The 15,418-nt window shown below is 32.6% G+C and overlaps 1 protein-coding gene across 1 annotated transcript in view; it reads right to left on the reverse strand.

Annotated features, from left to right (window-relative positions):
• Nucleotides 1–215: 215 nt before the first annotated feature.
• LOC129220334 (poly(A)-specific ribonuclease PARN-like) overlaps nt 216–15,418 on the reverse strand; it is a 78,656-nt gene continuing 63,453 nt past the window's right edge. The window contains exons 16-20 of the mRNA XM_054854737.1: nt 13,785–13,859; nt 8,252–8,408; nt 7,712–7,770; nt 2,246–2,299; nt 216–461 (exon numbers count right to left, since the gene is read on the reverse strand). Of these exons, the coding sequence (XP_054710712.1) occupies nt 370–461; nt 2,246–2,299; nt 7,712–7,770; nt 8,252–8,408; nt 13,785–13,859 (437 nt within the window). The 3' untranslated portion in view covers nt 216–369. The remainder of the gene's footprint in view (nt 462–2,245; nt 2,300–7,711; nt 7,771–8,251; nt 8,409–13,784; nt 13,860–15,418) is intronic.

The following is a 15,418-nucleotide window of genomic DNA, read 5'->3' on the forward strand; positions in this document are numbered from 1 at the left end:
TAAGCTTTGGCCCTCATGGGCTGTTATGCCACTGGGTTTGGTTTTGAAAAAGAAAGTTTTAGTACATCTAAATCTTTTTCGGTAATCTTTTCAATTACAATTCCTGAAAATAAACTTGTTTCAGATTAACCTGAATTTCGGGTAAGCGGGGCATCTACTGTAATTAATAATTGAGACTTATTTTGCAAGACTTCAAAACAATAAAAAGATACATATTTATTACAAATAAGTTCTGATGATTTACAAAGAATGATCTCAAAGGATGTTAAAAGTTCGCACAAAGATCTTGTGCTCAAAAGAGCTGCTGATGATGCTGGATACTTGGAATAACTATGAAGCGTCCACATTTCTTCAGTAGAATTCCTGCCTTTACCAATCATTTTCTTCTTCAAATACAGGTGCAGTGGAGGTCACCTCACCGTCTTCATTGCACTGCCTTAGCCTCTTAGCCGATGGAGCAGCTGAAAAATCAAAAACAATTGTTCATACAGGCGACAATTTGTAAACACAGTGCTACAACACATGCACAGTAGATTCTTGAAAATACATGTCTAAAGTTCAAGGGGTTCTATTCGATTCAAGGTGCTTTATTTATTTTTTAGGCAAAATTTTTCATAGCTAAACAAATTAAAAGCTTAAGAACTTAAAATATTGCAATTGTAAAACTTTCTCAACCACATGGCATATGCAATTAACAGGGAACACTCAGTTAGACAGATTTATTGCAACCTTTGGAGCAGGAAAAATCATTCTAGTAAAAATAGAAAGGCTTGCTTTAAATCAAACTTATGGAAAACGCGTGGAAAAGGTAATATACCAATTTTTATTGCATTAAATATCATAAAAGTAAACAGTCAAAGATAAATTATTTTTTACCAAGTGTTTTGAAACTTGTTTGGAAAAATTATCTGATAATGAGTGACTCTAATAACAAGTTTGAACATGCCAATTAATTGTTTTGTAACTTTAACCTTGCCCTCCACTCCCTAGTCACCCCTCTCATATAACTAAAATAGCAAAAAATAACCTATACTTATGTCAGAGGAGTTACTATCACAAAAGTAATGAAATGGGGCAGTAATTTAAGGGGCCACTCCCCCCCCCCCACATCACACATGTAAAAAATGAAAAAAAAAAAGAATTATTATATTTTAACTAAACATGAAGTTAATAAAATATTTTCAGAAACAACTAATTTTGTATTTTGTGGAGCAACAAAAATTTAAATGAAAATATAAGTATAAATTCCAAATGCATTTTGTGTTGAATTTGCCTTGGATGCATACATAACCACCCTCTCCCTGTAATATTGTGCTCTATTTTTGTTGCCATTTGATAGATTAAGTATGATTTAAGATACTTTGGGAAACATTTTCAGAACCCAAGTTATATCAGTGACATGTGGTCCGCCCAAGCGAACCAAGCAGTTTGGGCACTCCAAAAATAATTTTTAATTATCATTTGTATCCTCATAATTGAGAGAAGCATACTGATTTTCTTTTCATGGCTTTCACTGAAAATAAGGTAAAAACATTTATTAGTCACTCAAACAACGATTTCCCTGGAAAACGTATGCCCAGGCAAAGTAAAGAAAAAAATCCACACCAGGATTAGCGAATAACCAAGCTGGAGGCAGATGTCATCTCATTGAAGTTGAGAGTGCTGAAAAACTGGTAGATAAACTTATTTTATCTATCAGTTTGTTGGCACTCTCAGCTGTAATGAAATCTGCCTCCAGCTTGGTTATTCGCTAATCCAGACTAACGAGTTCTAATAAGAACGAAATTGCAGTCTCTGAATGTAAAAACTGGACTGTCTGGTATATTACATTAAAAAGCATTAAAAAAAATAAAAACTTTTGTTTTGGAACAGAAAACACCAAAATAGCATTTTTTGCAGCAGGTTGTTTTTTCATTTGACATAGGAGGGTGACACCTCAATAAAGTAATTTAATAATTTTGATTTGATCTTAAATCCATTTATCAATTTTTCATAAAGCTAAGAAGTAAATTTTAAAATCCATTGCACTTTTACAAAAATAAATTTTTTTATGAAATGTGCCAGAAAATGGCATTAAACAGCCAGCAACAAATTCCTTGGTAAAAAAAACAGAAAAGTATATTTTAAATTCAATTCTAACCTATAACCATGCATCTCAAATAAAAAGTAATTCGCTGGATTAAGCAGAACTTGTAGCATGAGCAAACAGAATAGAGAGAAAAAAACCACACGAGAACACCCTTACTTGAAGGACTTGCTTTGGATTTCTGAGCACTACTACTTTCAAGGCTTGTTGATACTGAAATAAAATACAAATGCATGAGCATTTTGATAACAAGCAAGCATTAATTTTTCTTTCATGAGAAGCAACACCTACAAAGGCATAATTAAAGCGACAGAAAATTATGGATTTTCTCAGAAAGGCGCATTAGAGGGCATATTGTAAAAAGGTTCCTTTTGGCTTATTTTTCCATAAAAGTTTTTAAAAAAAGAAGTCATGAAAGATCGCTTAATGCATCGCAAAAACATCACTACAGACAAAGAAAAAAAAAGTTGAAAATAAATAAAATAATTAAATAAATATCAAAAAATTAAAACCTTGAAAGTAGGGTTTTGAGATGGGGAAAAATGCTTTTGACTGTAACCTTTGAGTTAATAGTCCCGATTTGAACAAACTCTTTTTTGTTTGAAAGATATCGGAGCAGATATCTCATTCCCATTACTTACTTTTTGATTTAAACTATTTTTTGTTCAATTTTAAACAGTTCAAATTCTTAACATTAGTCCACAAGAGGAAATTTAAAGTTAATCTAGATTTAGACCTAAAAGGCAGATTTGTTTTTAATAAACGGTTTTGGAAAACTATCTTGATAAAGAACATGCATAGAAAAAAATTTCATTTAGCGATTTTAAGGGTCTTTTTGAACAGTTCAAAGTTTTTAAATTGTTTTTCGTGTTGTCGTTAACGTTATGTAGCACCAAAAAATTGAAAAAAAAGAGTGACTCTGAATATACAGCATAACTTTGATTTAACGATACCCAATTGAATGATTTCTTCAATTTAATGATACATTTCAATTTAATGATACAGTAAAAATGAGGAGTTTTCTAGGGAATGGGAATCCCTGTTGGATAAAGCAACCAGCTTTTCGATGAATGTCCAAGTGGTTGGTTTGCTTCCCAGGTATGGAGTTCATAAGAGCTGGCTAAATCAACGTGCGGGGTGTATGAACTTGCTACTGAAGTCAATTTGCGAAAAGCGCTGTATCAGGTTCATTGATGTATGGAGTCATTGTAAACGGGATTGGATTGCTAGGGATGGCCTGCATCTGAGCTCTACAGGGGTCAAAATGGTTAGTGGATTAATTTTAGGGCCTTCGGAGTCAAAAAACTAAGTTGGAATGGGGGGCATGGTTCAAGCATCAGGTATCGAGAGAATGAAATTTTTTTGGGTATTGCTAGAAATGGAAATAAAGTGTCGAACAAGAGTAATAATAAAGTCAGACAAATTGTAATTTAGGAAATTTCAGGGTGTTAAATAAAAGCAACTTAGGCATGCTTAAAGTTTTCTATACCAATGCTCGCAGTATTAGGAACAAGATGGATGAATTGAAAAGCATAGTTATGGATGAGAAGTTGGATGTTATTGGAATTACAGAGACATGGGCTACCGAATCTGATGCAGAGTTATTACATATTGCTGGGTATAATTTGTTCAGACAGGATAGAGTAGGTAAAAGAGGTGGTGGGGTTTTATTTTATGTTAGAGACAATTATATTTGCAATGAATTGGTCATAAATGATAAGCTTACTGACATTGATATGGTTTGGTTGGAGTTGATGAGCAGTAAGGGCAAAAAGCTACGCTTTGGAAACATTTATAGGTCACCTAATTCAAACCAGGGACAAGATGAACAGATGTACCGTATTATTAGTGTCATGTCCAGAAGGGATCCATTATCATAATGGGGGATTTCAATTTTCCGGGTATTGATTCGAATAATTTTCCTGGTAATGGCAAAGAAGAGGAATTTTTAAAAGTAATTGGTGACTGTTTCTTAGATCAAGTTGTAACTCAGGGAACTCGAGAGGAGGCGATTTTGGATCTAGCTTTTTGTGACATAGGTAGTTTTGTTCAGGGGTTGTGTGTAGGGGAGCATATTGGAGATAGTTATCATAACAGCATTAGGTTCCGGGTTAAATTTGAAGTGTGCAAAGATGATAATTTTAGGTTTGTGCCCAATTTCAGAAACACTGATTTTGTTGCACTTAGGCAGAGCTTGAAAGAGGTTTTTTCGTCAGGATTGGAAAATAGCGACGTAGATCAGCAGTGGACCGAATTTAAGGATAAACTTGCTAAAACGGTTGGGGACTATGTTCCATTTAGGAGAAAAGGTGTTAGTACCAAAATTTGGCCCATGTGGTTCTCCAGGGAGACTAAAGAAGTTCTTAATTATAAGCAAGCCACTTTTCGTCAGTTTAAAGAAACTGGTCAGAGTGCGGAGAGGCTCCAGTATGGTAAGGCAAGGCGAAAGTTTAAGTATTTGGTACGGATTCAGAAAAGGGAATTGGAGCAAAGGCTGGCAGATGACATTGATGGGAACCCTAAGAAGTTTTTTGCTTACGCTAATTCTGGGAAAGCTCGTAACAGTCAAATTGGGCCTTTGGTTGATGAGTATGGAAATTTAATCCAAAACGATAGGGATATTGCAAATGTTCTAAATAACTTTTGTTCCAATGTGTTTAACGATAACTGTATCTCAACAGTTGACACTAACAAGACACAAGCTATTATACAGCTTGAGGATTTCGTATTTTCCAGGGAGGAGGTTTTATTTCATTTGAAAAAGATTAAAGCAACTAAAGCTCCGGGACCAGATAATATTTATCCAAAAATTTTATTTGAATGTGCAGAGGAATTAGTGGATGTTATTTTGAATATTTTCAATGCTTCTTATAACTCGGGGATGGTGCCAGAGGACTGGAAGCTGGCTAACATAACGCCACTCTTCAAGAAGGGGTCTAAAGGTATTGCTGGGAATTATAGACCTGTAAGTTTGACTTCGGTAATTTGTAAGATTTTCGAAACTTTGATCAAAATTAAGATCATGAAGTTCTTAGAGACTAATAGTCTGTTGACTAGTTTGCAGTATGGTTTCAGGAAAGGTAAATCCTGTACTACTAATTTATTGCATTTCTACGACAAGGTTACTTCAGCTTTAGATAACAAAAAATGTGTGGATGTTGTTTATATTGATTTTCAAAAAGCTTTTGACAAGGTACCGTATGTTGCTCTTCTCAGCAAGTTAGCCGACATAGGAATAGGAGGAAAAACTTTACTTTGGGTTAGAAATTGGCTTACTGGTAGGAAGCAAAGAGTAGTTGTGAGAGGAAATCATTCTAATTGGAGTGATGTTTTAAGTGGGGTTCTCAGGGATCAGTTTTAGGGCCTCTTTTGTTTATTATATTTATGAATGACATCAATGAAAATATTTCTGGAAGCATGAATTGTTTTGCTGATGATGTAAAAGTCATGGGGATTGTCGAAAATGAAGAACAAGTAAAACAGCTGCAAGAGGATTTAGATCATATTACTAAGTGGGCAGATAAATGGGGTATGGCAGTTAATGTAGGGAAATTTCAAGTGCTACACTTAGGTCATGGAAATAAGCGTATGAGATATCGTTTACAGGGTTCAGTCATAAATCAGGCAGAAAATGCTATGGATCTGGGTATCTTTATAAATCAGGACTTCAAGTTTAGTCAACAGTGCAGTATTGCTAGTAACAAAGCCAACAAAATGTTTGGGTTTATCAATGAATCTATTTCAAACAAATCTAAAAAAGTTCTTCTGTCTTTATATAGGAGTTTAGTAAGACTTCATTTGGAGTATGCTATTCAGTTTTGGTTGCCTTATCTGAAGAAAGATATTTTTGCATTGGAAAGGGTTCAAAGAAGGGTAACTAAATTAGTAAGGGGACTCTCAGAGTTAGATTATGATACCAGACTTAATAGGCTTAACATGTATAGCCTGGAGCAAAGGAGAGTCAGAGGTGACATGATTCAGTTATTTAAATTTATCAAAATGAAAGATGTAAATGGGTTAAATTTTTGTGGGGAAAGCAGGACAAGGGGTCATTGTTTTAAGCTATTTAAATCTCAGGCTAACTTGGAAATCAGGAAAAACTACTACTTTAGCAGGGTCGTGGGCACTTGGAATAGCTTACCGGAAGAGGCAGTAATGAGCAAGGGAGTGGATAGCTTTAAGAGGGCCATTGATCTTCACTGGGGACTAATTAATTGACTAGGACCAGCCTAGCTGGGCCCAGAGCCTGTTGCTGGTCGTCACATTTGTATTTGTATTTCAGTGGTTCAGATTTGACTGCATTTAATGTTTATACTACTCGAAATAAAGGATTTTCTTGATTTAACGATAATTTTTTCCTGTCCCTTGACAATCGCTAAATCGAGGTTATACTGTATTTTCAATTTTTAGGTTCAAGAAATAGAAAAAACGCTATTCATAAAAATCCTAATACCATGTCCATTGATGCAAGTTAGCGAGAAACATGACAAAATCAAAATGAATGAATGAATTCAAAGCACAAATGCTTTTACAAGGGGTGTGGAGTCAGTGGGAAAATGACCAAATACCGACTCAGACTCCTAGAATTTTAGGTCATCAACTTCTGTACCCCAAAATCAGCCTAAATCCAGTCTTGGCAGAAACACATACTCAAAGGGAAAATTACTGTCACTAACTCTTAGAATTTTAAAGCCTTTGAGTCCGACTGCTTTACCCAAAAAGCAGTTCTACTTCAACACTGCAGCCCTGGTTTTAACTGGGAAATTACGGTAGTTGAGATGATTTGTTTTTATTTTCTTTCTTAAGTTTTAATTTATTTCTTTTATTTATGGTAATGGAAAATATAAAGAAATTTGGAAAGCTTTATTTTTTAACAGAAAAAGAAAAGAGCTATGCAGACTAATTTAGTTTTGATTTATTTAAGAGGACATTTCATTGTTCATTTTCCAAAGTATTCCTTTTTTTTTTAAAATAATTTCTGGCAATGAGGGAAAAACGAAGTCTGAGGCACTATTACTTTACCCAAAAGAAAGAGCAATAGACTTTTCTTTGTTTTTTGAAAACAATTAAAGATTTTTTTTTTATGCACAAAAATATTTTTTTTTTATACCTGCATTGTTCAAAAGGTGATACGATTTTATTTGTTCATTACTCAAAGACATAAAAACATTAAACAAACTAAGTAATTTTTTATTAACAAACTAATTAACTAATAATTCATTGCAGTTATAACAATTTAAGGCATTGTTGATGTCTAGAATTTTTCTTACACTTTTAATGCGTTAGTTCTCGAATAAAAAAAGGTGATGTTTTCAGACAACGACAATCCTTTAATATTTTTCCTAGGTGATAGAACGAGATTCAAAAATGCATTTACGTGAAGAAAGTACAAGAAAGACAACTGGTCTACAGTCTTATTTCTGTGGGTTTTTAAAAACAAACAGTAAGTTTCAAGACAAACAAATACTAAATTATGCTAAATTATATTAAGAAAAAATATTTCTACAATGGGGGAGGGGGGGGGGCATATGCAAATTGGACAAATTAATAATTTTATCTTAGAGAAAAAAAACTCATGCAGAGCTAAATTTGTCATTGGACAAAATTGTTAGAACAGATAGATACCTGAATCATCAGCTTTATCTGCTTCATTTTCATCTCCTTCAGGTATCAAATCCATTTCCCTAAAATTACAAAAAATAAAAACATATGTTAGGCATTACAAATCAAAAGTACCCAGTCTTGCATTCAATAATAGAAAAAAAAAGGTCTGTCACATATGTTTTGTTATCAAAAAAAAAAAAAAAAAAAGAGCATTCTGCATATTCTGCTATCCAATAAGAAACAAAAAACTTACAAAAAAGGGGTTGAAGCAAAAAGACTCCTGTAAAATATATATAATATTTAAAAATAAAAAATAAAAAAATGTAAAAACCCTTTGCAGTTAGAGCACACTAATATAATACTCATCTGTCGCTACTTAGCTATAACACTAAGTTATGAAGATTACTGTTCATTACATGGAATTTGGAAAAAAATTAAATCATACGACGGAAAAATTCTAATAAATAAGAAAAAATATTTTAATGGAAAAAAAAGAAGAAAAAAACCCCCTATAATAGTGCATAAATTATACGGAAATTATACTGTGAACGATCTCCTTACTCAGCAGTGATAATGGAATTCCTCTTTTTATGGGCTGATTCATTATTCAATGCTGCAGCAGATGTTTTGTTTGACGCAGGCATACACATTTTCTGATAGTCCGCATATGTCTTGACAGTGTACACTTTGCTGGTTTTTTTAAGTAAGCATGTCTTTGCTGGAAAGAAAATCAAAATTATTCAAGAAGAATTTAAAAAATAAAACAAATTAGAGAAGAAAGCATCCAAAAACAGAAAAATATGCTCATGAACAAAACAAAGTAAAATAATTTCATCTTGATGTTTTTCTTCCAAACAATGAACTGTCGCTTTATATATAACAAATAAAGACTTTATCAAATATTCTTGAATTCAAGCTTTCATTCGGAATTTATTGAGTGAAACAAATTGATGCAAAACCACTGTTCCTCATTTTTTCATACAGGTTATTTTTAACAAAACATTTTTTTTTTTCAAAATTAATAAAAAAAAATTGTGTCATTACAATTTAGTCTTTTAAGGGCAGTACTTTCAGAAGAATTATCTTATCAAACTCTAGTTTGTGAGAATTCTAAGCTATGGAATGACTAACATCTTATCTTCTTCAAATGCAACTTTCATGAATAACCTGCTTCTTTCTCCTATCCCAATGGAGTTATAACGAGTAACTTTTATTGCAATTTTCAGACTTAATAACAGGTCATGACTTTCTATATGGATATTTACACCATATTGTATAGTAAGTAACAATAACTATTCTTCATGCTCCTCAAACGAAGTAATGAACCCTTGGCATTTGACAAAACATTCTGCACTGTCTAGCTTTAAGAATTTTATCTCTACATAGTATAAAATGAAGTCCCCAAAAAGCGTCTGTGTGTTTGAACTCGCAAAACTCGAGAACTACCCGGCCGATTGTGCTGAAATTTTCAGTTTGTCCCTTTAAGTCCTGAAGAGGTTTGCAGATCAGTTCGAATAAAATTCGATGAATAGTTCATTTTTTATTCCAATTTACGTCCAATTTTCACATAAATTCTCAAATATGGGGGGGTGAAAAATTACTTGCACATATTAATATTACATATCGTTAGAAAGGGTCGTTTTTTCCGCGTTCCACTCAATTTGCTTTAATGCTCTAACTTTATTATGGCGGGAGTTATTTGCGTTTTTAGCTCGAATTTTTTTTAGGTTTAGCTGAAATTTATGCACTACTTCCTTCATTAAATAAATCAATAAAAAGTGAAGGAATTGTCCCACAGCTTTCTTTTTGACGCCATTGGAAAAAGCGACCTTTTTACTCCAGATCTAACATGACCTATGGTCGAAAAAATAAGCTTTTATCATGAAAGGAAAAAAAGTTACAAGCCTTTTTAAATTAAGTTTAAGAAATCTCGATTCCAAATTGTGAACCATTTTCTTTCGCATTTTAATTCCGTAAAACTTATTTTATTTTGTGTTTCCATGGTTACGCATTTTAAATACATCTTTCTGGATTTAATTTCTTAAAAGTATTTTCATATCTGTCGTCATTGTTTGGAAGGGAAATCATGATGTTTTTTTATTTATTTTTTACGCCTGATTGTTGAATATATGTCACTTGACACAATTTTTATTTTCAAGGTAGACCGGGGCGAAGACTGGCAATGCAGCTAGTCCTAGATAACTATACCTAAGGTAAACTTTATTGGTCTACTAGCTGGTTTGTGGCAGATATTGCCACAGAGTAATGATGAATCAAGGAAAAATTCACGAATAAAAATATTTCCATTTATCAAACTAATTGCGTAATCCTAAAAGTGTTATTAATGTAGAAATTTAATTTTTGTAATTCATTCAATGATTTGAACAAGGAAAAATAAACAAAAACTCTATTTTAAGCAATTTAAAAAAATCTTTGCACATTGAAAGTCCTTGCTAAACTTCAAAAAAGAAAATATTCATTATAATATTTTAACAAAAAATGTTTGAAAAGTAATATAAAAATTTCAATAGAGTTAATCATTAAAAGTACAATTAAGCTTCAGAAATTAACTTGTAGCGATTTTATAAAAAAAAAAAGAAAATTCTTCACTTTGAAGCTAGATTTAATACTAAAAGAGCACAGACTTTCATACAAACAATTGTTTGAAGCCTTATGATGCATCAGCTAAACAGAGAGGTGAACCATTTTCGGGATGACTTTGGAGAACTAAGATGGAACTTTCACAAAAATAGACCAGGGAACCAGAATACACTAGGATTTTTATTACTAGTAAAAGTACTAACACCTTTCAAGTCAAAATTTTACTCTCAAAATGTGGTTTTACTCTTTTTACTCATAAACATTTCTCTGACCAGTAAGTAATATCCTAAACTCTCTTTAAAATTGTGGAATTTCTTAATATTCCACTTCGCTTGCCGCCAAATGAAATATATATATATATATATATATATATATATATATATATATATATATATATATATATATAAGGATATAAGGGTATTTTTCTAACAACCTCACAAAAGATTATCATAAAATCTGCCCAATAACAGCTAAAAGCACATGTTATTTAAAAACAGTGCCAAGTACATGCATCAAACAAACCTTAACGTAAAAGTAATTAAAATGATGTTGAAATTAAACATACTATAAACAGGAACAGTTTATTCAAAAACAGGAAAGAATGAAAGAAAAAGATAAGTGCTTGCTTACTCTATGCAAAAGGATGAAAAGCAGTGTAAGCATGTTATAAGTTTTCATTTTTGATTTCAAAAATTTGGCAGTGTCGTCCTTCCTTTCTGTTCAATAAAATTGGTTAAAAAAATCATTTAAATTTTTGTTTACATTGTTAATGTTCCACAATTTTGAAAATGAAATTCAAGTACTTTTCAAGGACTTTTTAAGGACTTCTACAAAATTTTCAAGGACTCAATTTTTCGGAAGTATCTATGAAAAATTTAGATAATTGACAAGACGAAAGTAATTATTGTACAATATTATAATGTATTAAACCATTAATAACATGAATTCCTTTTTCATTTTATCTTCATAAAATTATTAGTAATGCAAAAATATTAATGTTGATGTTTAGTGCATAGTTAATATAATATTAACTATGTTTTTTTTTAAATTCATGTGAAATAATATTTCACGTGAATTTAAAAAAAATCGCCCTGACTGACAAATGCATATTTTATAAATCTAAACCATCACTGTAAAAGTAACTAACAAAAGAAGATTGAATAATCAGTTAATGCTAAAGTATCTCAACTAAAATCTATTAAGTTTAAAGTAAAATCACAATTCTGAAACACACGTTATAAATATCGCATCTTCTGTAATTAATAAACTATACTAATATAAAACGCAGTGGTTGCAGCGCTGACCATCGGTGCTGGATTCGGCATCCGACCTAGAAACTAGCGCATGCTACGAACTTTCAACGGATTGACACGCCTCCTTCGCTTCGCGCGGCGCGACGGTATCCACATGGGCGTCTAGCCGCAGCCCCAAAAACTTATCACAAATGCTCCGAGTCACATGCGCATGCGCAGACTTGCTTAACTGTAGCCGTATTGCCGAACCGCGCTCGCTCATTCATTTTAGCGTTGTTGATTTTTTCGCACGTGCTGTTTCATCTTGTCACATATAAATTTAATAAACCGGCCCAAAAATGGTGTCAATTTATACATATTACTTGTCATTATTGTACATTGAACAGAAGGAGCCACCCTTGTGGTGTCTCCTCTAATGCATAAAAAACTGTGACTTATATCCGACTGTGATGTATATAAACAGTCGGAGGGATAACGGACCGAGCGGAGCGAGGTCCTGGAGAGCCAGAGGTCTCATATCCCGGAGAGAGCGTGAAAAAAAAATTAATGCATTAATTTCAATTTGTAATTAATACGTTAATTTATTTCATGTTATCAGATGTTGTTTACAAAAATCCCCGGCCCTGTAGGTCAATTAGAAAGCGAGAACCTACGATCTCCTGTAGAAGTTCTCTTGGAGCTTTTCATTATACGAGACAGAACCTTAAAATCTGGGACGTTTGGCAATCCTGCTAATAAGTGAAGTCAAATTGTCAACAATAGTGGAGTTTATTTTTCAGAATAGCTTTTCTACCATAATCTTCAAAAACAACTCTCTGAAAAACGCCTCAGTATTATAATCAGGAATATTCTTAATCTTAATATTTTTAGCATAAGCCTGGTCTGAAGGTAAATTTCAGCATATATCTAAAAAACAAAAACATCACTATAAGCATTTTTATTTTGTCGTGGATCGTGAATATATATAGCGCAAATGATGATAGATCATTTTTAAGTGCAATAATAATGAAATTTTTGTGTGTTAACATCAGATCGATAATCTATTTTGCGTAAGAAGAAATAATTTATATTTTTGTTTATACGATCAGAATCAAGCAGTTTGAAACTAAACACTTATTTTTTGCGACAACGGGTTTGTCTTATGCAATAAATGACAACTTCTATGACAACTGTAAACAAACAACATGGATACCGGAAGTCCGAAACTCGGACATCCTCAATGCGCAGTATGAATGCGCAGTGAAGAAAGAGCATTTGTGATAAATTTTTGGGGCTGTCGCTAGCCGCGAGTGAGAAAATACGCCCGCGCATGCGCTATTGATGGCTCTTATCGAACCGGTTTGCTGGAAAGTCACGTACGCGGTTCAATGGGAAAAGAGAAATTTTTGATTTTCGCCATCGGCAGTTTGCAAGGACTTTTCAAACTTTTCAAGGACTCCAGATGATTTTCAAGTACTTTCAAGGGCCCTTGAAAGTCCAAATGAAATTCAAGGACTTTTCAAGGACTTTGGCAAGGCCGCGGGAACCATGTGTAAACAAAAATTTTTAACTAATGCATGCAATGCATTGCATGTATTGCATTGAATACATTTATTGTTTGCATGCATGCATTGCATGCATGCAATGCATTAATGCATTGTTAATGTGTATGAAGTTTTCCCAGTCTCAAAAAATGTGTTTTGAATTTTTTTTACATGCAATAATAATTGAACATTACTAAGCACCTGTGAGTATATTAAGCACCTTTGAAGGCTCTTCAAAAATAAAAACCAAAATTAAGTACATTTTACGTACTACATGAAAACCATGTTAAATTTCTGGTGGGGCAGAGCTATAGATAAAACTGTTTCGTAGATTTTTGCTGTAGGGTACATTGTTACAATGCATATACAATATATAGTAAAATCCCTCCTAACGGACACCCCTCTTATATGGACATTTTTTAATTCCCCGATTCCAATGCGAATAACTTTATTAAAACCCCTGTCCGGCAGACACCCCTCTATTGTGGACAAAAAAACGTGTCCCGTTAGTGTTCGCATTAAAGGGGTTTTACTGTATGTTTACAAATACATATACAATTTATTTGAGTACTTGTTCCTTTCTTTTTCAAATGTGCATAGATAAATTCCAGTTAAAAATTAAGCAATGAGAATAAGTTCATACAAAAAAAATATGGAGAGAACATTTATACAAAAATGAAATCATACTTCATATGTATGGTTTAAAAAAGGATTTACCATTGATTATGTGATCTCTGTTCCTTAAAGCTACTAATGCAGAAACATCGTTTAGCCAACTAACATATATATTACCTAAAACATAGCAAAAATATAATTAATTAGCATTTTTTTTTCAATTACTGTCTGACCAAGGATTGTATGGAAAGACAAACATCCGTTTTACAGCTGGAAATGGACAAATCTAAGATTTTCTACCGATGTCAGCTTTTGCAGAATTCAAATGCAGAATGCAGGATTCAAATTAGCAGAATATGCGCATCAAATTTTTACTTTTCCCCTTTATTCACATAGATTCGTTTTATCTGGATGTTTGAAAATTCCATGCAATCCGTGGTTGGACAGTAATAACACTCACATTTTGTTATTATGTTCAAGCATTTGGAATAAGCAAACAAAGTAACCTTTACTCTACAATGGGTCCTTATGGGGTTGGTCAATATGTATTTCATATACTGATTTAAATATGAATAACAACACTGGGAATGCTTTAAAATCAATATCTTGGCTTTTAAGTATAGGGAGAAGCAATTAAAAGAAATTTTATTATTTTCAAACATACCTAAAATATCAGCTACTAACAAGCAACTGAATAGTTTCTTGTTAGTAGACATTGCTTGTTAGTTACATATAAGAGGAGGCGGGAGGGGGGGGGGGGATCTCAACAAGTGTTTTTTCTTTTTTTTTTTTTTTGAATGAAAAAAGAAATAAACAAACACAAAAAATTTATTTTTTGGTATAATAACACATAAATAAATATCAAGAAGAAACTTATCAGAGCAAAAGTCTGAATGAGAATCATTCAACAAATGAAATGAAAAAAATTTTGTGCACATTAAATAATTCAAATGTATGTGCACATCTCATTTAATGAGTAGGGGCAAATCCCCCTCCCCCCTCGGCTTTGAGAAATCAATTTTGTTACACATAAATGGCATTAAAAAAATATATATATAATTTGCATTGAATTTTGACCCTTTTCTACACTTGCAAAAATTCAAAATGAGTCTTGGATGCAAGGTTTAGTCTTACAATAGTGAGCTACAGAATGCTTGCTCTACCTGAAAACATTGCATTTGAAACAAGTTTTGTAACAAAAAGAGCCTACAGATCTTTTGTTACTGCTGAAAATTTTGAATTGCACAAGTCATGAATTACTAATAAAACTAACTCAGGTCTTGAAGCCTTTAGAGTCCTGCATGCAGGTAGAATGAGAACAGAAAAAGAATAATAAGAAGAGCAACTAATCACAATACAGCTTCCACTGGTTACATTGCTCATTCAGATATAGCATTTTCTCAATATTCCCAAAAAATTAAATATAAGTAAAGCTTTGCTTTGTATGTTCTTTCTTTATCTAAATTTCCTGCAGCTGAAGCTCCAACTTCAAATTTTTATTCCACCAAAAAGGAACAGAAATATATTAAGGTTTTTTTTTTTTTTTTTTTCAATTTAAAAGAACAATTTGAAAGATAAAATTTTCTTACGTAGTTCACATTATGAAAGCAATCCAAACACGTCAGAAAGCAACATTTTTTGTAGTTACACACATCGCCGATAGAGGGCGCTAGTGTTGCTGGGGTGATATTTTGCTGCTCCTGAGATAAGTGATTTTTTACTGTAATTGATTATTT

The sequence above is a fragment of the Uloborus diversus genome, chromosome 4 (assembly GCF_026930045.1).
Source record: "Uloborus diversus isolate 005 chromosome 4, Udiv.v.3.1, whole genome shotgun sequence".
NCBI classification, from domain to species: Eukaryota; Metazoa; Arthropoda; class Arachnida; order Araneae; family Uloboridae; genus Uloborus; species Uloborus diversus.